The sequence below is a fragment of the Manacus vitellinus genome, unplaced genomic scaffold, assembly GCF_001715985.3.
Source record: "Manacus vitellinus isolate BGI_N305 unplaced genomic scaffold, ASM171598v3 scaffold_3_pilon, whole genome shotgun sequence".
NCBI lineage: Eukaryota > Metazoa > Chordata > Aves > Passeriformes > Pipridae > Manacus > Manacus vitellinus.
Window position 1 is genome coordinate 41550163 of NW_021940535.1, and position 24429 is coordinate 41574591.

At 38.3% G+C, this 24429-nt stretch overlaps 1 protein-coding gene across 2 annotated transcripts in view; it reads right to left on the reverse strand.

Annotated features, from left to right (window-relative positions):
• Positions 1 to 7406: 7406 nt before the first annotated feature.
• ITGB1 (integrin subunit beta 1) overlaps positions 7407 to 24429 on the reverse strand; it is a 44169-nt gene continuing 27146 nt past the window's right edge. The window contains exons 9-17 of one of the 2 annotated variants that reach the window (XM_029961713.1): positions 23743 to 23832; positions 22883 to 23023; positions 22552 to 22754; positions 20379 to 20617; positions 18806 to 19028; positions 17773 to 18005; positions 15851 to 16017; positions 15015 to 15095; positions 7407 to 8625 (exon numbers count right to left, since the gene is read on the reverse strand). In XM_029961713.1, coding sequence (XP_029817573.1) covers positions 15021 to 15095; positions 15851 to 16017; positions 17773 to 18005; positions 18806 to 19028; positions 20379 to 20617; positions 22552 to 22754; positions 22883 to 23023; positions 23743 to 23832 — 1371 coding nt within the window. In that variant the 3' untranslated portion in view covers positions 7407 to 8625; positions 15015 to 15020. The remainder of the gene's footprint in view (positions 8626 to 15014; positions 15096 to 15850; positions 16018 to 17772; positions 18006 to 18805; positions 19029 to 20378; positions 20618 to 22551; positions 22755 to 22882; positions 23024 to 23742; positions 23833 to 24429) is intronic. The other variant, XM_029961714.1, reaches the window with a different exon arrangement.

Here is a 24429-nt window from a genome sequence, read left to right on the forward strand (position 1 = left end):
AGTCTTGGGATGGATGCTTAAAGTATCTTTTTTTCTTTTTAACTGAAAATACACATTATTGACATTTGTGTCTGATTTGGAATATGTTAGATGAAATGCAAACAAATACTCTAAACTGACCTGTGCAGTACAAAAGAAGTTTAGCCTATCAATATAGGAAAACAAGTCAGAGTGTTGTAAATTCTTTTTTGATAGATACCATTTTGGTATAAATATAGGTTATAAATTCTGTGAACCTATGTGGAAATTATTTAAAGTTTGAAAGATTTTCTAAGAGCAGAAAAAACTTGGTTCGGAAAAGTTTTTTGTAATAATTTCTGCCAGATTTTTTGGTTTTAATAAACTCTAATGGAACTGATGGGATGTTTCAGAAAATGGGAAAGAAATATTAAACTTTTTACATTGAAAATGCAAATGGAAAATTTCCAGAAGGCTGTAATGGAGCTACATTTTTAGTGTTTTAAAACCAATGGCTAGTGCTTTAAAAGACTATGTGGAACAATATCAGTTTGACACTGGATTGAACCATTTAGCAGGGCAATATCAATACAAAGCTAAGGGAAGGAAACGTAACTGAAGCCACCCATTCTTGTTTTATGGAAAGTGATTTTATTTTTTTGGGTTTTTTGAGCGGTGTTGAAGTTACCCTATTTATTAATAGCAGTTACAATGCTGGCATAGCTGAGATCTGCAAGTCATTAGAGTTTTGCAGGAAGATATTTTTATTACAAAATTATATCAATATGGAATTAACTGTTCTGTCAAATGCATTCCAGCTGAATACTTGTCAGCTTTGTGCTCCTTACCAATGTAAAATTAAACTAGCTTGTTATTTTCATTTTAATTTTCAATCTCAAAGGGAGTTAATTGAGGAAAACACGATGACCAGTGATATAGAAGAGACTGAATTCAGTGCAAAGGTCAGACCTTACCTGCTGTGGCACTTAAGGTAGGATGCTTCATAAGAAACTGAGGTGCCCAAGTAAAAAAGAGCAAGCAGTTCAGCAAAAGTTGAATGTGCTAAATTACCTTGTTACAGAGTAACATGCCTTCCTGGTTTTCAACTGTCCAAAAGATTTCCAGGTTTCTGATTGCAAATAATGATCCAGTTTCATCAAGGAATGATGAAACTCTGTTACTCAGTGGTGTACTCCAACCACTGAACTGTGTTATACTTGCCCACACCCAGGGAGGGCTCAGTGCTCTGGATCCTGTGTGGATGAAGGTGCCAGTGAAAGGAAATAATTGACATAAAATTTCATTTTTAATATTTCCTATTGTAGATAATACTTTAATTTGACAGTGTTTTCTGTTTTGCTTTTTACTCTTTTTCTAGTAATCCCTGGTTATTCAGTTGTTTTATCAATTGTTACTGAGCATTAAACTGATGGTCTGTATCTTATTTCCTCAGTAGGCAACAGATAGTTCAGAGATTGTCACTGAATATGTGCAGATAATGACTGATTTTTACAATTTCCCTTGGTTTAAATGTCTGAATATGGTTTTCTAAGGGGAGAGCAGTGGGCGTTTTCTCCACTTTAGTAAGGCTTTTGACGCTGTTTCCCATAACATCATTGTAGACATGGTGATGAAGTGTATGTTAGATAAGTGGACAGTGAGGTGGACTAAAAACTGGCTGAATGCCTGGGCTGAGAGGGCTATGACTGGTGGAACAACATCTAGTTGGAGGCCAGTCACTAGTGGTGCACCCCAGGTTTGACACTGGGCCCTTTACAAACATCTTCTATAATGTTTTGGGTTTTTTAATTTTCTGTCTTTAACAGCTATGTATTATTTTGAAGACATTCTCCACATCCCCTGGAAGTTTCTGCAGTGGTTCTTAATGAAAAGCATTGTTGAAAGGCTTTGGAAATCCAGTTGTACGAAGCGATCTCTTTGTGCATCAGATTTGTGAGATGTGACTTCCCCCTTTCATGTGTCCACTTATAATTTCTACCAGATAGTGGTAGAAACATCTGGATAACTTTTTTGTAATTTTTTTTAACTCCTAGTAAACCTCTTAAAAATTGAGACTTTGTGTGTTAGCCATTTTCCATTCATATGGCAATGAGATCTGGCACTCATCCTTGAGTTCCTTAAGCCTTCTTAAATGATTAACATTGGCTTTTGGCAGTTTGCTGCTATTCCTTCATTGATTCCTCTCTAGAATATTTTGTTGACACTTTATTTTGAATAATTTCTCTGGTATTTGCCCTCTGATGGGGAATGTATAAGCAAAGAATGAGTTCACATATTCTGTTATTTCTTATTCCAACTGTCCTTCCTAATCTCAGCGTCAGGCTTCTTCTTCCAGTGTATTTATCAGTTTTCGTGCCTTTCACGAGGCACTAAATCCTCTTTAGCATACTTTTAATGTTTAAATTTCTGTTCTTTTTTATATTCTTCATTTAAATGCAATTCAGCTTTTTCAAGGACATCTTCTTACTTTGATCAGATGGTTTTACTGTCTGCTTAATCCATCCTTCTTCTGTTTGTGTGATCTTTCTAAAGTCATCTTTGAACAGGTTCTCTGGTGCCCAAGAATAACTTGGAGGCTCCATCCAAACATAGTTGTAGCTACCCCCTTGAGTTAATTTATTTATATTTTCCCATTTTGCAATTTGGCCTTACTGTAGAAGATGGTTTGACTTTTATCAGTATTGCAATGATAATATCCTATCGTCATCTTTTTAGAGTTTCTCATATTCTTCTGATTTTCTTATTATTCTTCTGATATGCTATGTCAGCATCCTCATTCTACCCCTTACCCCATCTTACTTCTCAGACTACCACTTGTTTAGAAGAATGAATGCATTTGATCTGAATTATTGGTTTTTGATGCCTCTTTTTTACATGGCACTCTGAAGTAGGCCTTGATTCTGAGCCTGAGCTCCATATCCATTAAAAACCATGACTGTGCGACTGATTATTCTCAGGGCTGTGCTTTGGTTAGGAAATATTTCTAGAATAAAAACTATGACACTTCAGGTACAGACTTATGTTTAATTTTATTTAACTTGTCTCTGCCCCATGCTAAAATAAAAGGTAAATAAAATCATAGATAAGGAAAAAACCAGTTAATTAATTTTATTTTTTACATTATTTACTTTATTTAATGAAATGCAATGGTTTGATTAATCTATATTTACTGTTCTGCATTGTTGTAATAGTGTTGTTGAGGGAATACAAACATTTCTTTGCCATGTACCTCAGTTTTCACTTTATAGAGCTGTTCTGTTAATTTTTTTCTGAGATATACAGCAAAATCTTCTGCTTTTTATAGGAGAACTCATGATGAACTCATCAGGAAAGGAGAAATTTTGATTGCTGAAAGACAAGGAAATTTGAAGAGCTTGCAAAAAGTTGAGAATGTGACAACAAGCCATTTAATCACATATTCATTGGTAATTGCAAAGTAAGTAACTTTGTAAAAGGACATGAACACCACCATGTAGCTGGAGGAGTGTGGGGGACCTAAGAAAAACAGCCGGATTTCCCTTTCTTTCTCCTGTGCTCTGGCTCCTCCCTCCCCGCCTACCCTGTGCTCTGCTTCCCCCCGCCCCAAAGGAATTCCCCTGATCCCTCCAGTTCATTCTGTGCTCTGAAGTTTTGCTTCTCGACATTCACCCCGTGACCAACACTGGCCAACGCACTCAGCTCCAGCCTCTCCTTCGGTGTGCCACGTCCTTAGGGAGCAGAGAGCAAAGGAAAAAAGCAGGCTGTGGTCAACATGAATTAGAGGCTGACCCACAACACCTTGTGTATGTGGGGGACAACCTACACTTTCATTTGCAGGCTCACTCTTCACCAAGTGACACCTTTAGCTGGTGTCAATTAATATCTTGAGAAGATGCAGCTTGGAACTTTTAAATAGCAAGAAAAAGTATCACATATGTAAAGGAATATTCAGTAGTTTGCAGTGTAAGACATTGACAGCAGAAGTCTTGCTCTTTAAATAATTTAAAGGTGAGATCATATTTTAAGTGTATTTTGACATCTGCTTCAGCAATCCAAACCGTGGCACAGAACCAAGAGCTGGAAAATCCACAAAGCAAAGAATCTACAATACAGTACTTTTAAACCTCTCATGGATAAAAATACTTATATTTTGTGTAATGAACTATTAAAGCAAGGTGAGACAGTTCATACTGCTATACTATGAAGAATAGAAAAACACAATATTTCTGATAATTTTCCACTGACAGCATATTTGACTTATTTTTCTGTATTTTAGAAGCTATTTCCCATGTTGATCTGTATGAAACTCATCAGTTTACTTCTAATATGTTCTTTTTAAAAAATTACCTTAAAAATTTGTCTAAAATTAATGTTCAACCCAAATATTCTCAAGTTATTTAAAATTATGCCCTATGGTGTTTTTTTTCTAGCTGCAATTTATCCATTTTATTGAGATGGGTTTAATGCATTTATTATCATTAATGAACATTCATTGGAATTATTTTACAGCAATCTGTATTCACACTTGCTTATAAATATTTTCATTCTGCTAGATAAATGCTTTGGCAGCAATTCTGATTTTTCAGGAAGAAAACCAGAAGTGCTTGAAAAACATCCTCTAAATAGTAGAATTTTGTAGCTAGAACATACTCTTTTACGATTTCTACTTGATCAATATTTTACTCAGAGAAAAGCTTCTCCTTTATTTCCTATTCACATTCTGTGCTTGTCTGAGAATGAATTTGTATTTGTTATGGAAAAGAAAACATGGTCATATTGTAGACCAGTGCAATTATGCAGGAAAGGAAAAAAATCATCATCCCAAGGGGATCATATATTTATCAGTTGAGACTTCCTCATATGTAGGTGCTCACGAGACTGCTAAGATGAGTTTTCAAGCAGCCAAGAGATAGTTTAAGCAGGAGGCTCAACACATTGTGGTAAAGTCAGTTCATGGATGTTACTTAATAAATTACATGATTACAGAGAATTATTTTCTTTAGCTGACTTGTATTTTTGTCATTGTAGTTTCAACCCAGGATAAGAAACCTTGTTTATTAATAGCTGTCATAAAGCAATTCTAGCTTAGCTCTCCAGTTACTAGACAGGAGCTGGGGAAATGGATAGATTGAGGATAGTGAGACTATGGTTACATTAACTGTAATTCTTTTCAAACAGATACACTGCTGGGATCTTATATCTGCCTTGGCTGGGATCAGAGCCTCTTGAGTTGATGCACTGTTGATATTTACTGTAAGGGTTCACTGCTTCACCAACTGGCAGAATTCAGGGTAAGTAGCTGAGGTCAGTATTTACAAGCCAAGAAGGATTCACAACTACTCCTGGTTTCCAGCACTTAAAATTTATCATATTTGAACTACACCTTCTCTCTTAGCTGGAACATTTAATCTCACTTTAAAGCAAATCCTACAATCTGTGACACAGTATCTTGAATCTGATCCTGTAGGATGGCAGCTGTTCTCTCTCATTTAATCAACTGTTCACTTGGAGATATTAAGCAGCTTCCATCTGGCTGGAAGTGGCTACTGGAAACCCAGTTCAAACAAGGGTTAAAAAAGCTCTCTAATGGGCACCGTAAATTCAAAGCCTTCAGCACCTTTGTGAAAAAGCCATCTACCAATCCACACAAGCATTTTGAAACCAGACTAGTTAAGAAAACTGCAGAACATGTAACATAATGAGTGGACACAACCAGGTTAATGCACACATAATTAAATATTTGCTTAATTTAAGAGGACTGGTAATGCTGTATAGGGGTCAATGTTCCTAAAGGTCAACTTCTTGTGGGACATGAATTCTGGATAGTTCAGGATTCCAGTGTTCTCTGCAGTCTGGGAAAGATGGAGAGTTAAAAAGACAGATCTGAAGGGGACTTTGATACAGTCCAAACCAGAAATTTGGGATTAATATTTGTAGAATGTTGACAAAGCTACAGCCATAAAGGTCAGAGATTATCTTTTCTGTTCAAGCTGCTTTGTCTCAGTTTTCATGGCCAAATAATACAGAATGTGTTTAGAAGAAATTTCTGCATTTTTTCTTATGGAGCTATTGAAAATCCTCAGTATTGTTGGAGAAATGACCAAAACACCAGGAAGGGAGTTTAATATTCATATGGCCAAATCTCATCTATTGTGGAGACAGTCAAGTTGCAGTTCTGTAAAGTCAGCATGAAGAGGAACAGACAACATGAGCTGTACATACAGATGCAGCTCCCACTGGTATCTAATCTTGTGCCAGGTTAGATGGTATCTCAGGCTGGTTTGGTTCCCTGAGGTGGAAAGGCAATACAGAAAGAGCATTTTATGATGTAAGAACCAGCCCAGAGCACTACATGGCACAGCTTCTTCCCATCAGTGAGTTTGCTCTCATTTGCACCAACCATCAGAAAACGTACCTCTTGCCAAACGCAGTAGGCCAAAGGAAGCAAGAACTGCAGCAGCTCCATGTCCCCAGGTCCATCATGTAGTGAGCTGAAGGGTGTATTCCCAGTGAGCCTGTGCAGGCAGGTGCACCCTCACGTACACAGAACATCCAGGAACACACACAGAGCACCACAGACAGAGCACAGCACTCGGGGAAACAGGGACAGGACCAAGGGCCTCCTCCCCGTCGCCTTTCCCACTGCCCAGGAGGAAGGCCCGTTAGTGGGCAGTGCAGACATCCCTGCAGTGCCCATCCCTCCCGTGGCTGGGTTGGCACACCCAGTCTGTCCAGCACCTGCCCCTGAGTCTCTGCCTGTGTGGGGTCTACCTTGTATCAAGCCCTTGAATCCTCTTATCTCCAGTTGCTTCCCTCATAGAGACATGGAGACAGACAGACAGACACACACACCGAGTCCAACCTCTCCCTCATCCCCCACTTCATGGAAAGCAGACTCCTCCTGCCCTCAGATGGGTGTTAACAGGGCCGTTCAGAACAGATCCCCATAGTGTCTCAGGATAACCTGAAGTACCAAAAGTTAAAAAACCCCCAAGGAATCATACAGATTCCAGGAATATACTTTAGGAATGTATTTAATTACAAAGGGGCTTTGATAATCTACCTAGAACATTATACTCTTAAAAAAAATCCAGAAGACCTTATTTTCCTACAAAATGCAGTGTTTTTTCTCGTTTTTCATGTGTTGTGAAAGAGTATTAACCAAAGAGCCCATTTGCTGGAGTAGTCAATAAACTACAAAACTTCTTTAGCACACATGCAAATGAATGCTGGGGGCTTTACATCCACAGCCCCTGCACGTAACACAGTGCTGACCCGGCCTTTGGGCATTTATACAACAGCTCCTGTTTGTTACCCAAGATCATTTCAACTTAAATCTTCTCAGGACATATTTGGCATTATTACAATGTCTATTACCTCTTGTGCAGACAAAATTCTCAGGTTTTTTGAGTAGTATCAACTTCTACAAGATAAAGAGACGAGATCCAAGTCTTTTAAGGTACTTTTATTTAATAAATAACTTCAGTAATAGCACTGTAAAAAGTGAACATCTGTTAACAGAAAAAGGCACTTAAAACAAGAATATGACTATGATGCAGTTTGAATGGTCAGAGGCAAATGTACATGGCACATGTCAAGAATGATGTGTGACTCATCACATGACAAACTATGCAATCTTAGCTACAGGGTAAAGGCAAATTTACAGCTAAGACTGCTAAAAAAAAAAAGGAAAAAAAGCTTGTGTCGATACAAAAATATTACAAAAAGAATTGCAACCAAATACATTAAAAATGTTAGAAGGGTGACAAAGCACCAGGCTTTCAAAGAAAACATTACAGAATAAAGACACAGCATCACGTAAGGCCCTTAGGTGATCTGAGGATGTCTTGGTAAGGTACTTCATGATACTGCCACCCAGGGCTTGAATTTACAAAATAAAACTAAGCAAGTTACCAGTCAGCAACTTTTTCAGTAATGGCACGTGTTTTAAAGCTATTTTTTCCCTCTTAACATTCTTCTCAAACACTTTCATTTTGACCATAACCTGGCAATAAGCAACTTCAAAAACAAAGATAAGTATGCACACACTTTTCAGTCTTTTACACTGCCCACTTCCAGCTTTCTCAACTTAACATGTACTTAATCACACATCTAGCAATTCGAAGACCAATTACCCACCAGCTCCATGCTACATAAGTTTAATTACATCTGCAAACTCAAGCCCTGATTTCCCTGTAAAGCTAAAAAATTTAATACTAAATGGCTAGGCAGAGCCCTCATGCTGATTGCTTTAATCCCTTCCCTCCCTGTCATTCCATATAGTATCGTGCCCTGCAGAAGATCTGGATTCACAGCACGGGAATGGGAAAGGTCAGAAAGGCACCACGTGACCTGGGCTGTCTAGGCTACACAGTCTCAAGTTTTTTTTTTGTCCAACCTCTGGCACCAATTACTTTTACTTGCAATAAAAATAAAATAAAATTAAAAGTAAAAAATTACATATGGTACATTTTCACACAGGAAAACAAACCTATATGTAATGAATTAGTAAAATCACCGCAGTTTGCCCTAAATCTATCTTACTGTGACTACAAAAATTGCTATGCTGCATACAGTGTTGTGAAGTCATACAAGCAGTGTTCATTTTCCCTCATACTTAGGATTGACCACAGTTGTCACTGCACTCTTGTAAATAGGATTTTCACCCTAGAAAAAGAAAAAAAAAAACTCATATTAACATTTAAAGAGATGAAAAAACCAACGTGTTTGCAAGAGGTGTAACAATTAGCTTAAGAAATTCCCCATTAATGTTTCATTTGTACACACAAACAGCTCAAGTCAAACTAGTTTTCCCTCTAACAACTTGAGCCAGGGCATGCGCAGCTGATCAATAAAGCAAAGGGTTAGAACGATCCTGTTTTGTTTGCACCACACACTTCCTTGGAGGCAGCTGAACCTCTCTGCTCATCTCAGGGCTGAGCCATCACCCAGGGCTCTGCAGTCCAGGGCAGTGTTTTTAAGGAAGCGTAGAATTGTAAACAACATTGTTTGACACCGAGACTGACCACAGACCACACTCTGCTATAATAAGCATTTAAATAGCTTATCTCACATTACAATTTAATTCTAGAAACAAAGCGGAGAGACTTCTAGTGTTTTGCTAATACACAGTCACTATTTATACTGAACATTCAGTACTTGTCATTCTCATTTTATTTCTGCAGGTCCCCCCACCCCCCATATGGGCAAAATGCACAGATAAAACAAAGAAACTTCTGTATTGGTGCAGACACTGTAATAAAAACATTACTTCTACTGACACGAGACAAGCCTACAGAACAACTGCTTACATCGCTGTTGCTGAGATTTAAAAACCTCTAAATTAAGCTTATTTTAAGCTTCCTTTGTTCCCAGGTTTCCTTCTATCTCAGTAAATCTTACTCCGTTTATGACATCCTTGTACACCTCAGACGAACAGACTGAACAGAAAATGAACAGATAAATCTTTGCAGGAGAAAGGGCTACTGTGAGGTACAGCCTGGAGCTGCAGTGCTGAGCTCTTATCACAGCCTGAACGTCAACCTAAATGAATGTTGTTTGCCAGCATGAAGCTCTTCTGTGCATACACAAATAATTCCTGAGAAAATTCAGCACAGTGCAGTTGTCAGCTGGAGTGCTGTTGTGGCCACGGCTGTATCTGGCCTTCTTCAGCAGTAAGGGAATCTCTCTCCCTTTAAGGTTCCCCCCCGGTCTGAGATGGCCTATATTACCATATTAATTCAACTCTATTAAGTTACACACCATTTAAAATATTTCAGGTTAACCCAATTTTTCCTACAGTCAATCAAAGGACACACAAACACCAGGTGTCTACTTTTCAGGGTCATAAACCTGGAAAATCAACTAGGAATACCACAGAACGTGCCAGAAATGACAAGGCAAGCAAGTAACTAACTTGGTGTGAAATTTTCATATCACAGTTCCTGGAAAGTTTGTTGCCTTCTATTTGCACGACCTGGTCAAGTTAACTGGGCTACCCCAACAACCATAGCTGCTGCTGAGGAGGACCATGTAGCTGGTGCTGTGTTCCTTTCACAGGAAAAGGGTATTTCTCCTCAAAGCCAGCTTCTTTAACATGCAAACACCAAGGAGGTGTATCCAATCCTGCTTAGACCTCAGAGACTTGTCTAACCAGCACCTGGATTGCTGGACAATGGAAGTCAAGGTTCTCTGTTCACTCTTCTCAAGATCTGAGTCAATGCCATCTGGACAGAGATGAAGGAGGAACTGGGTGTCCAGTGCTGGCTGTCCTTCACAAATACAGTGTAACAGTAAAAGACCCTTCTTCCTTCTAGCAGTTCCCAGGCAAATGCTGTCTTAGTTAAAAGTATATCAGCTACTGGTCTGGAAATGGATGGGGAATTATGTTTGGTTGTTCTTTTCTTTATTGTAAATCACAGAAATAGTGTGATGTGATTAGTTCTCAGCCAGACTAATTAATCAATGCAAAATTATGACCTAACCAAATATTTTCAGTAAAAAGCTTTGCAATAGTAAGATGTAAACAAAACTGGAAAAACATGCAGGGATGAGGGATTTAATCTGCAACTGAAGTATCTCATTATGTCTCAAAGTTCTTGGCAATGTACATTGTTTATTTCCTTGACAAGTTTTAATGGAAAATTCTTAAAAATATAAATATAAATCAGTAAAGTTTATGATGCAGAGAAAGTCTTTGAGCTTAATAGGCTGTGTCATATGCAGACTAGAAGTTATTGTACAGCTCTTCCATGGCAAGGCATTATGTAATACTTGCTATATGGTGCTTTTAACCTTCAACAGTTTACAAAACAGACTATCCCCAGCACAAAAAGGAAGGTATATGCTTACACTTTCTAGTTTGTAAAAGAGAGATAACTTCTATCAGATAGTGCAGGAATGGGTCTAAAGGTTAGGACTAAAGTTTAGAAATTTACTAGGTGGAATTCATACAACTAATTTGAACCTGGAATCAGGCTTAAAATACAATTTGCATAATAAGGTTGTAAATTTTTTACTACAATACTTTTGAATTGAAGTTAGAATTTGAAATTTACATGCTCTTTATTTAGCATAAGCCCTATTTACAAGAATATTGAAACACTGTCCTGCCTTCCCTTGTACTTGTGCTTCTCAGAAGCACACAGTAGGATTTAGGTCACTGAATAAAGCACATGACTAAGTGTCTCCATATGTCAGGTGAGTGTCTTGGTTCCCATTACAAATAATGGAGATTTAGTCAATATTCACAACTGTTCAGCCTGACACTTGATCAGCTAAATGGCTCTTAAGGCTCTACTGCCTATAACCACAACACAGGCACCTGATGGATCTGCAATTTCTTCCCTGCTCTCTTCTGTTAGACAGCAGCAGCCCTGGCTGTTCCAGCCATACTCCATCACCCTGTCTTGGGCCTGGTTTGGCAGGGTTTTCTGCAGACAGTTCATCATTAAAATAAATATCCACTAATCCAGCATGACGCTCATCTCGCTTAGGGCCCCTCACAGCTGGCATAGGGTATAAACTTTCCCAAGATTAGCAGCATCCCAGTTTTTTAACTGGCCACTAAAACAAACTTGCTGTCTTAGACAAACACTACTGGTTTTAAATAAACCCTTTTTCTTTATGCCACTGCAGAGAACACACTGGTTGAAGCATGCAAAGTTAGGGAAAACACATTTACCACATGCCCCTATAACTAAGAACTCCATGCACACTTAAACCAAAATTAAAACCAATAACTATATATAAGATTGACTGACATATGTTAAAATAAAGATGGAGGTACTTTTAAAAAGTACTTTCAGCCACGAATAAAGAGCTATGTTTTTGCAACAGTATTCACTTTCAACTAGAATGGGCTGTTCAGAGGACAGCAGTTCAGTCCAGTGCTGCATAAAGATGAACCTATTATACAGGATGTTTGAGTCACCTTCTTTTCCCTTTTTCTCCAGGGACTTATTGTTTCAATAGTCACTTAAGTCACCTTCACAGTGGGTTTAAGAGCTAGGCCACTGTAAGAAGCTGGACTCCGGAGTATTTAAACTCATCCACATGCATTGTTCAAGAGCTGGTTCTGACCATTTCCAGCTGCCACCAACCCCCAGCGCTATCCGGCAGGAATACAGGGCCGCTCCGCCCGGACACGCGGCGGCTCCAGGGAAAGAGGCGAGGCCCAGGTCAGGGGCCGGGAGGCCGCCAGAGGGCGCCACGCCCCGCTCCAGCCCTTTCCCGGGATGGAGCCCGGCGGGAACAGCGGGGAAAGCCCCTCGGGCACCGCCGCTGTTACTCCATCTACATCCCCTCTTTGCGCTGCATTACTAAATAGGCCACCAGCTGTGATTACAGCTACATCTCTAGTGGTACTGAGTTGTAAAGTAAAGAAAAAATAAATAAAGGCAAAAATAAGTGGTTTAATATAGTTTCTATCTATCTTTGGTGCCACAAATCAAGATTAATTGAATATAATAATTGATATGAAAGCAACTGAAAACATGGCATCTCTGTTGCCACACTCAGCATATGTTCATCATTGATCAGCAAGGTAAGTTACAGACATAAAAACCTAAGTTAGGAGAACACATCCCTCTGATTTTCAGTGCCTTGAATTGTTTGTGGGTTTTTATTCTTATCAGTAGCTGCTAATTAGGCTAGCCAAATTACTACAGATTTAGTATCTCATATAAATGAATTTATCACTTGTGAAATGCAAGATGACTGTATGTGGAGTCTGTTTGAGGATGCTTAGCAATGCACAAGCTATCCCCAAGCAGGAGTGGTAAATGGCATTCACTACAAATAGCAGGTTTGGGTTTTAAATTTGTGATGTAGCTTTTCAGTCCAGAAGGAATTCATCCTTTCTTAGACTTGTTCCAAGCATGATTGCACCAAACCCTTCATGGCTGACTGGGGTAGAACACGGGCAAACATGGTTTGACCCAGCTGCCTCGAGCATCAGCCGCAAGGATGCCGCGGTGACGTCCTTCGCAACATCAGAGACCAGCACCAGGGAAGTACTTGGGCACCTGGATCGTGACAAGGTGCTGCAGCTCCCTCACCACAGAGCCCCAGCCCGTGTGTGTATGATGGCTGTGGGACCAGGGAATGGTCACACAACCTGCACAAAGCTAATTTAATTTCATACACATGTGCACAGCAGGGAACCTACTGCGATGTAATTTTCTTGTAATGGAATTTCAGATGACTTTTTTGCCTCAGTGATACAAGGCAACTCTTCACTTAAATGAAAAGCTTTGGCAATAATCTAAAACCACCAGAAAATCTTAGCTATGGGGAAAAGGACGACTTTCTTTTATGTCCTGTGGGTCACCTGTTCTGCCAATATTGACTTCCTCCTTTCTAGGGTCAATAAATCTAAACACATCTCCCTTTTTCCCCAGAGTTCTGATATTTCTATCCAAAAATGATAAAGTCATGTTTAAAAAACCTCACACTCTTTCATACTTTTCATCCTCATATCTGAGTGAAACAAAAAGGCAGAAGTCCACCTCTCCATTTACACAAGAGGAAAGCTTTCTGCAGGAAATACGTTTTCAGGAGAACTGGTAGCATTAAAGACATTATATCCTGAAGAGGCACAGAGTAGAGAATGAGAGCATGGAAATTACACAACATATGGTTTGTTAGATGCTTGTCCTGCATGCAACAGAAAGTATACAGCTAAGAGAACAGCAAAAGGGCAGGTAACAGAGACTTAACCAGATGGAGTATGTGAAGTGTTAGAAAGGACCAAGAACTCAATTTCCTCCCCAGAATAATGGACTCTGAGAAGAAAAATGAAAAGGAGTGAATGTGGTCAATGTAGCAAGTAAAATGAATGTTTCTACAATCCATTTTGGACACACTGAAAAGTGAAACGAATGCAAAGAGAAAAGGAAAGTGTATTCCATCAGGAAGGGCTCAGAATGCTAGACAAAGTACTTTTTGGAATTTTTGTCACAGTGAGAACAAGTAAAAACCTAAATTCTCTCAATTCCTGCTTTCTCCCCTCATTTTTTTCTTTACAAAATCTTTTGAGTGCAACACTGAAAAAGGGAGACAGCAGACAGTACAAAATTAGAGATAGAGATCATCCCTTCCACTGGCTTCTGAAGAAAATCTATGGATATTTAAGGGATGTGCTGCCTTCCCAGTTTCTTCATTCCCCTTCCTCTAATCTGATCTCTGTACTACTTATCACTCAGTATTCTTCTGACATCCCTTCCCTATCTCATCCTCCCTTTCTCATTCCTTCCTGAGCAGCTGGGGATCCCAGGGAAGGAGGAGAACACCTAGAGCACCCAAGGAAGTGAAACCTTGAAGTCTACAAAAGGTAACTACTCATTACTTCTGCTTTACTGACTTGCTCTCCTGTTTCTCCTGCTGTGTTGGGTGTATAGAAAACTGAACTCAGCATTTCCAAACAGAAGTGAGGTGCTCAGGTAGAGTTTAGGAGGGACTTAAGAAAACAAGTGGAAACACTGTGTCAATATTTCTGTGTCAATAGAAATAAGGACAAAAAAAGTAAGATGCATATTTAATTTAAAATTAGTAGAGTATATGCATTTTATGATTAATAAGATGAAGAAGTTTACAAAATAGGAAAAATCTGTAAGGCTACTCTGAATGTTGCCAGAGTTATTCTAATAAAAACAGTGATATTTATAGGCTGGGACATCTTACAAGTATCTAATCTATCTTAGCAAATATATCAAATTAAAGCAAACTGACTGCTGATTTGAGGAAATAGAAGACAAAGCCTCCCCCTCTGTCTCTCCACAATATAAGAGCTGTTCACACACTCAGCGAAAAAATAAAATAAAAATAATCACTTGTAGAATAGTTTAAGCCAGTATTGGTAATATTAGTAAGTAAGTAATCTAGTTGTCAAAACCAGTTAAAAATTTTCAAGCTGCATTCTTGAAAACCCCACACTCAAAGCAGCAGTAGATAAACTGAGTAAGACATAAACTGTGATTAACTGACTGTGACACACAGTGAGTTTGAAATGACATGCAAAGGGGAAAAAAAGAAAGAAAATGAAAGGAGATACAAACTGAGACTTAGAGACCAGCTTTACGTCCATAGTTTGGATTCTTGAAATTGTTAATAGGGCTCTTGTATATTGGATTTTCTTGCTGAAGTAAAAGAAATGGTCAATATCGAATAATTCAACAAGAGAAAAAAAAAAGTAACATTCTCAACTATCACTGAAAAAAATCATGCTATATATATACAGAAAAGTGTTAGTAATTTTGTTTTTACCCAAAACAGAATTAATTAATTTTCTTAAATAAAACCAAAAGGCCTCCTTGGACATTTTTTTAAGTATTTTCTTATCAAGCACACGTGGGATTTGCCTTCTACAGAACTGTATTGAAGGGGTTCTTGATTAGAAAGTTCCTAACATTTCCCAGAGGCAGCAACCAGTAGCCTATGAAAACCTATAGACCATGGGCTTGCTTTTCTTGCACACTTCTCTGCTGACAAAGAGTTGGGAAGATTTCAACACACCAGTACCAGCCATGATTTTGTGACTTTTATTCAAGCCTCCCAATGAGTATTTACTCATTCAACTCTGTGTGAGTATTTACAAGATCTCCTCAATGAGCACAAAAGTTTCTTCTCTGTTTATACAGAAGTTACTCATCTTTCTAACAAATATTTCAATAATACATTGTTATGTGTGGTAGAACTGTAAAGCTGAACTATGCTGTCACATTTTCTCTCTGAAATGTTATTTAAACCCAAGTTACTACTCCCCTTTCTAACTCAAGTAGTTCTTCTCTAAGGGGGTTGGTTACAATCTGAAACACTTAAGCCACATAAACAAAAACCTTCTATTCTTCTCTGCTACTGCAGCTTTTATACACAGAGAAGCCTCTTGACTTACCGTATCCCACTTGGCATTCATCTTCTCCTTTTCGAATTTAGCAAATTCTCTTCTGTCATGAATGATCATTAGTAGCTTCCAAATCAATAATAATGCAAGTCCAATAAGAACAATTCCAGCAACTACACCAGCTACGATGGGAATGATGTCAGGACCGCTGGGGCACTCTAGGGAACAAGGCAAGAGAAACTTGATTTTACAAAATGGTAAAGGTAATGCATATCCAGATGCTTTTAACATTTGATTTTGTACTGAAGCCAGTATTTTGAATATCAGGTATGCCAATACTACTTTTGTTTCAAATAACAGAATTTTTTGAATATGTACATCCAGTAACATTCCAGCTTATTTTTATCCTTCTAATTTGTGTTTGAGTTTAGCAATAGAACAAATCCTGTTCTGATGATAAAGTCAATATACTGCTAACCCGTTAAGCTATTGATCTAGAGTATTTAGAGCAAAGTAACTGGCAATGGTATTTTAAACATACAAGTCAAAGGTAGTGCAGGAGGGATAAACCAGCTGGAGTACAAACACAGACTGGCAAAAAAGGCCCCATGTACTCTGTCACAGCATTACAGAAAGAGGGTGCTTCCCATTTTACCTCAAATGGCTGTTAGTGGTTAATATATAGAGATAAGCAATAACTTTGCTTCCGAGACAGATTTTTATTTTTTAAGGGTATTTCCTCATCTAGGGAACTGATATCTGCTGAAATCAAGTTTACAAAAAGGTACATCTTCTTTGGATAAAAATATCATACACTCTCAAAAAAAGTGAATTATGTGCTTGAAAAGAGTCATACAGATGCAAAGTGATTTATGGTGACTGACACAGAAATAACAATCCTCCAGATTAAAACCCAATTCTACTATTAATGTAAAATTCTCAATAATCACAAACCAAAGAAAGGCTTTTGCAGAGGTCAATGCACAAAGTGAAGGAGTCAGAAGCAAATAAATGCAACTCCTGTGCAGTCAATAGACCAAAGCTTCCTCCCCCACTGCAGACTCCTTATCTTTGTAGCTGCAAGGGTGAAGGAAGGGTCCTGAGAGGAATTCCTTGGGAACCAGTAAGGAACAAGTGTCTGCTCCGCTGAATACAGCTCTACTGACCAGAGCTGGTTCCTTCAGCACTTGTATGGCACAGAATTAAGGTGCCTCCTTGTGCATGATGGGCTTGATTCACCTCTGAGCTCAGGAAACAGAAGTTTATACATGAAGAAAAGGTCAGGCCCCAGAAGTGCAAGAGGTGTTTGACTTGCCCTAGGAGACAGGGCTCAAGATTCTCCTCTACACTGTGGACTACATTTGTAGAGAATTTTAAACATTTTGAATTGAAGCAGTATTTATGTCTAAGAGCCACTGGTCTGTATTAAATGATGGTCACCCAAACGATCAATTCTGAAAATTCCTTGAGTGGAATACAGCACTAAACCTTTAAGGTGTGCATTTTATATCAGGCTTATAAAAATCAGGAGACCACACACTGCTAATGCACAAAATCAGAAATTTTGCACTATTAGATGCAACATTCAGTAATTCAGACTAACAATGGTCTTGGTAAATAAATGGTAAATTACTGACTGAGCTATAAAATTGTTCTCGCTTTTTTGTATCAGAAGATTGAACTATTAAGGATTAACTAAGTAAAAGGCTTTTGGAACCTATTATTGAAGGTACCTCAGTTAAATAAAAGCAAAGGTTGCCAGCATGAAATAATTCAAGCAGTTTGCAGCATAGTACACAATTTTATGTACACTGGTCCCGAATTATTAAGAAAAGGAAAAGAAAAAAAGCAACAAAACCTCAAAGACACAATTGTTTATAACCTGTAGCACAAACTTGGTAAAAAAATCATGAAAATTTATCTAACTAGGACAATTAACAACAAAGGGAGAACAGGCAACATCCTGTTCATACCTGGGGTCTCCACCACATGGACATTGGCTTCACCATTCGAGTTGACAGAATATGTGAAGTAGAACCAGCAGTCATCAACATCCTTCTCTTTGCAGTGAGACAACGGATCGGGCTGTCCGGGCTGCGGCAACTTGTCCCGGCTTTCTACCAGGGTCATATTGAAATGCATACATTCCTGGGAACAGGTGTCCTTCTTTTCCCCCTTTTCAAAAGCTCTGCACTGAACACAGTCCCTGTGGAGGTACAAACCAGAAGCAATGCTTTTTAATATGTTCATGACAGATTTCTGGCATTTAATTTAAAGAAATGCAAAGAAGAAAACATGGGGAAAAAAAAGAAACCATGAAAAAACAATCCTTTTGCCATAAAGGTCAGGAAAAAATAAAGGAAGACACTGCTTTTTAGCAGTCAGAACACTTATGCACCTTGGGATTAACAAAAGCCCTTTAATAAATTCCTCTTTCCCTAGATGACCCACAAACTTCAAAGGCAGAAAAAAAACCCAGACTTTTTCAACACCTCTACCTGGAAAATGAATACTCTCAGAGAAGGCAGTGTAGGAACAGGATATTGACAGTGAAACAGTATCTGAGACACAGATTAAAAAGAACAAACTGAGTGACAAGCTTTACAGTGGGGTATCACTCTGAATAACTCATTGAAAAAAGCAGACTGAACAGGATTTTTATACTAAAAAGACTAAGTTTTTTTTCTCAGCACAAAGTTAGCTGCACAGGAATCAGCTCAGCTGCTAATCCCAAATTTACTTCAAAGTTTTCGTGCAGAAAACGTTTCGTTTCCAAAAATCTGGATTTCCAAAGGGAGGGATGCAAATTTCGCTGGCCCACACAGGTCTAGGTTCAGTTTTTGACAGTCAGGTTAGTCCATTTCAACAGTATTTCAGAATAAAAGTTTCAAGCAAAAACCTTAGCTGAAGTTTTAACTATCAAAGGCTTTGTTTTAAAAATCCTCACATATAAGTATCACAAACTCAAATGCACAGAAGCTGGGGCTTGGTGTTCTAGGTACGTACTTGTGCTCTGCACAGACACCGAGGCAAGTCTGACACATTTCACATGTGGGGCCTTGGAATTTGGGATCTGTACAATTGCAGGTGCCACATTCACAGGTTCCTCTTCCATTGCAAATCTGCCCATTAGAAGCCATACATGGTGTAGTATCCAAGGAACAATCGCAGGCACTGCCAGTGAAGTTGGGGAAACACTCGCACACTCTGCATTTGCAGATACCATTTCCTGTGCATTGGAAAGATATTTCAGTGAAATCAAGTATAACATAAAACATAAAATTTGTGACAGTAAGAAATAAATGTTCGCCATCTCAGGGCAGATAAAAGGAAAAGAAACCCTGATAGAGAGATAATGAAGACTCTAACGAATTAAGAGGTACAAAACAAATTTTAGCTCCTTGAAAAACCACTTGCAGGCATTTCTCCCCTTTTCCCATTCTCCTACATTCGGATTTCCTTTCATGAGCAAGACTAGGGAAATCTGATCAACAACAGTATAGTGTGATGACCATATCACGTGGATGGAGAGCATTGCAGCACTGCTTCAGTTCACAACTTTGTGTGCATAAAGATAAATTGATCGCTTCTGTCTTCGTGTCTATCACTAAGCAAATGTATAAAGCAAGACCTAAAAAGATGAGGAATGCACTGAGACTTCAGAACACAGAAAAATGAACCACCTTTGGCTCCACAGGACACCACCATTCAGCTGCTGTACTTCTGACCTCATGCACCCAACCCAACTTCATGCTCCTCACACTCCCTGTGCAGGAACCAAGATGCCTGTATCTCCAGAAAGGTGATCTAGATGACATGAAAAGCTTTTTGGTCACACTCCTCCTTCTCCACTGAGAATGAAGTATTTCAGTCAATACTTACCTGCCACCATATATTTTGGAACACCACCACCACTGCTCCCATCCTTTGTGGAGCTGGTAAGCAATAGTGTATTCTGAGCAGAATGAGGCATCTCATTACGCAGTTAAAACTTAGTGGCTTCACTGTTCTATTTTTGTATCACAGACAAAACTGAGGTAGTAGTTATAGTCCTACCAGACACTTCCATGTGCAAAGCAACCTAAGGAAGTTATAGGACAAAGATATATGCAGCAAAATAACTTAGATACTGGCTGCTGAATGATTTTTTTAAATTGCTTTTGATTTCAGGAATTACCTGGCATCAAGGTCTTGCTTCAAGTGCTTAAGGTGTTTTTCTGGATTACAAGTAAGCTGAGGTCATTCTCTCTTTCTATTGACACAGTGGTTATACTGAGCCAGCTTTCTTTACTACTTTTTCTTTACTAAAATATCTGAAGGTAATTCTGTAAAAAACAGCAGAAGTGAAGTTCACTTCACATCCTTCCTGGAGCTGTGATTCAAGAAAGGTGAAATGTGTATTAAAATGCTGTTTGGTAAGAGGGCTGTTTCATTAATAGATCTTTGCAATCACTAAACCTGTGGATACTCTCATCTCTGTTACCAAGTGGCTATGATTAAGCTACTCTCTTAGGTAGAGATGACAGACTTGTATGCTGCTGACCAGCTCTGCCCGCAGAAAACCAAAGCAGTTTCTCACCTCCACAAATCAAACCATTCGATCGATCACAGTTGAAGTTGTCACATTCACAGTATTTGCCAGAATACACTTCATTGGTGTTTTCTCTTTTCTTGCATACACATTGTCCACAGATGCATTCCCCATTATTACTGCATATTTCTGTACTGTTCTCTCTCCTGCAGTAAGCATCCATATCCTCACTATTTACTTCATCTGTACTACATTCACAGAGTCTTCCAATACGTCCTTCATTACATCTGCAAGGTAAAAACATGACTGAGATTTTAACCTCAATTAAAAGTCACACAATAAAAAGTCCTCAAAAAATGCACAGAGAACAGGAGTAAAAGTGAATCCTCTCTCAAGGGATGTTCCAAATTAAATTTCAAATGAGATTTCCAACTGATATCTATGTACCCATTCTTGAAGGAGCAAACTGGACTAAGTTGCTCTTATGCTGATTATCCTACCTGATATTCCAGGTGAGAAAGTACCTCTAACTAAATTGTCACATAATCACTCCTAATGCTTCTCATGTGACAGAACAGTAATTATTTTTAAGGTGACAGTGACTGTTCACTGTAGCTGCTGTCATATTTCAGTGAAAAGATTCCTATGAACAGCAATTAAACAGATGATCTTCAGAGCTGCTGAACCAAGATCCTTGGGGATCAGCACTTCTCATTATCAAGGTTAAAATGTTGATGAACAAATGGAAGTTGCTTTCCTTCCCATCAGTGGTTGTCAGATTGTTATATGGTGTCCATCAGAGTCAACAGCTCATTGGGAAACTGCTACTGTTACAAAAACAAAAGGCTGTGCTTACCCACAGGCCTGTTCTCGCCCACGTGAAACCACGGGGACACCAGAGACAGTGACACCAAGTATAAGAAGTCTTTCTACAGAAAGATGGGAAAATCTGTTCTCCTTCTTTAAAAGGAATATCAAAAATTGACTGCAGAATGAGGCAATGGACCATAATACTGGATACAAAATGGCTTATTCTTCAACTTACAGAACACTAAGCAAGCAGTTAGGGGGCCACACCTTGGTCTTTCCAGAATCTTGTTAACTACCAATACTTCACCAGGCAGATGTGAGTCCATCTCACATCAAAAGTCCTGTAAGAGTGAAGTCAGTACCTTCTGCTTTGTTTTTATTAAGTCATATATTAAACCACGAGGACTGAGGATTCTTTTATTTCAATTACAGTTCACTGAGCAGGAACCAAAAACTTGGAGTCTTCCAAAGCCCTAGATCTTGTTCTGCTAGAGAAGATCTTAATTCCATTTGTCTCTTACCATTCTCATCTCAAGGGTTTCCAAGAAACAGTTTTCATTTTTGTTGTAGATTTCTTGGGGAAGAAAATAAGGATCAAACCTTTTTGACTTCCTAGGTTGATCTTTAACCAGTCTCCACTGAAACTCTAAGATGTTGCACTGCTTTCATTTGTGTGTTAACTCCAGAAAATTGAATAGAAGTTTACTTAATTTTCAAATACGTAATAAGGAATACATTTGTAATCTAATTCTCACGATGAGCAATAATAGAGCTTTCAGAGGCATAAGTACATAAAAAATTATTTATATTCTGAAAGTTTTATACATATATGCAATTAGAGGAAACATTAAAACAAGACTCCAAGAGGTTAAAAATAAAGCAGGGAGAAGGGACAAAACAAAAGGTGTTTTTTTATGAGGTGTTGCTCTTTCCTGCTATGAAACAACTGATGTTAATCTTGGTAGGAGCTCATACCAAAAAACTAGAAAGTCTTTGAATTTCTCAAAATTAAGAAATGTCATATTGGAAGCATATAATTAGATCAGTATGAATACTTGCACAAACATCACATTTTTTTTCCATAAATCCATAATGTTGCCCTATTGCACAGACCTCAAAACTAAAAGAACGGAAAAAGCAATAAGACCTATACTCTTTAAAGTACTGACTCAAGGTCAAATTTGAATTGTGACTTGTACAGTACTGGTGATCTAATGATCAATACTATGAATTTCAGCATAAGGATTATTTGCAGAGATACAGCAGTATTTCAATACACCCTAAAAGAAATAGGCCTGTAACAGTAATTCTTGTCCTTTCATTAAAAAAATTAGTAAACCCTAATTAAGGAAACAAAGATTTTGCTCATAGTTCTCTTTTGCAAAAATAAACAAAATGTCTCTTTATTTACCTGCATGCACCACATTCAAATGTTCCATTTCCTTCGTGGCAGGCTGGACTATTAGGTTCTCCTTCACTTTGACACTGACACTCACAGATGAACTGGAGATTAATTTCCACTTCTTCAGTGAATCCTAGTGGTTTAATTTTAATTGTTTCATTTTGTTCTTTCTTTGGACATTCGTTAGCTGTCACATTAATCTCAAATCTAACCTGCAAAGAAAAATAAATGGAGAGCCATATTACTAAAAGGAGTTTTGTCTGTACTGTTAAAAAGAAATGCTGTGTTGAACACTAAATGAATTTTGTATTTGAGTAGCAGCACATATACTGTAAGTTACCTCATCTCCAATTGAAATGTTAGAACATTTCCTTCCATCTTCTTGTGTATCATTCACTCCATTTTTGCAGAAAGACTTATAACTGATTGTCACTCCTTTTGGTAGCTTAGTGTTTTCCAGGATAACCTCTGAAGAAAGGGACTAAAACAACAGTTATTAGCTAATTTCAGATTGAGTTGCATATGCATTCTGCTGAAGAAAAGACATTATACAACTAGGCATGGTCATGCACCAATCCCATGGGCACACTGGAATTATGTAAGTTCCAAGAAATGTGCCAAGAAACACCAGCCCAAGGCTACCCAAAGCCACTCTGTGGTGACTCCTTCTCATGTCTGAACCCTGTTATACAGGGTCAGGGCAGGTTTCCACAGACATTGGAGGCACTTGTTTGCCCTGTGTACTCCAAAGGAGAAATGGGGCTCATTTACACAACACAGCAATGAAGACAATACTTTGGAACAGGACCCAAGAGTCCCTGAGGCTGATACAGACACCTCCTTTGGGATTGAAGAAGTTGCAAAACGGCTTTTTTTGCTTCCACTTGGAAGCAAGGCAAGATGTGGAGATGTTGAAGGAGCAATGTGGGTTTTGGTTGTTTTGTGGGTTTTTATGTTTTGAAAGTGAAAACGTGGATGATAACTGTTTCTAATGTCATTTTAAATGACTTTAAGAGTGTATCTTTCTAGTCATCTAAGCTCTTGTTGTCATAGTGTCTGAATATCTAATGTGGTTTTACAGCAACGGGGCATATTTACAGTGTAGTATATCAACTAATCCACTCTGGAGTCTGCTTGAAAAACTCATAACAATTTAGGAGCAAGAAAAATTAATACATCCCAAATAAAATCTGAACTTACATTGTATGCATCAATGATCAGCTGAATCACATTGCTGGAGTTTGAAGACAATGTTCCCACTGCTGATTTTGGTATCAGATTTTTCAGTTCCTTTCAATATTTGCAAAAGCAGAAGCAAAATTACAGTCTTACTAGCAAACAAAGTATAATTTGTAGTATAAATGGTGATATAATGTGTTAGTGGATTAACTAGTCAAGATCAAGTACTTCAAAAGTTGAAGTGTTGCCAGAGATCATCAAGATTTTTCAGGTTATACACAGCACTACCTGCATAAACAAATACCCAGCCCTTTCTTCTCCTTTGAATTTTCATGCTAAATTTGGTAACAGAATACTAAGACCTTTTCTTGCACAAGTTTACCACATACAACATGTCTCCCAACCACACTTGGAGTACATTAAAGATAGGAAGGTATCTCTTTCCAACAGAAAAAACTTACAATATGAATACACTTTAAACAAAGCCCCCAAAACCAAAAAACCACCTTGTTAGGTAAAAACAAGGAAAAATATGCATGTCCTTTACACAGTTATTTCCTATTGCACAATCACATCCAGCCGTTTAGTTAATTTTAAACATCAGGAATATAAATAGACCACAAGGGACAAAATATGTTCTTTCATAAGAGTGTCTCTTGATTCAGTGTCCACGCCCCTCTCAGCTATTTTGCTGTAAAAACGTTCACA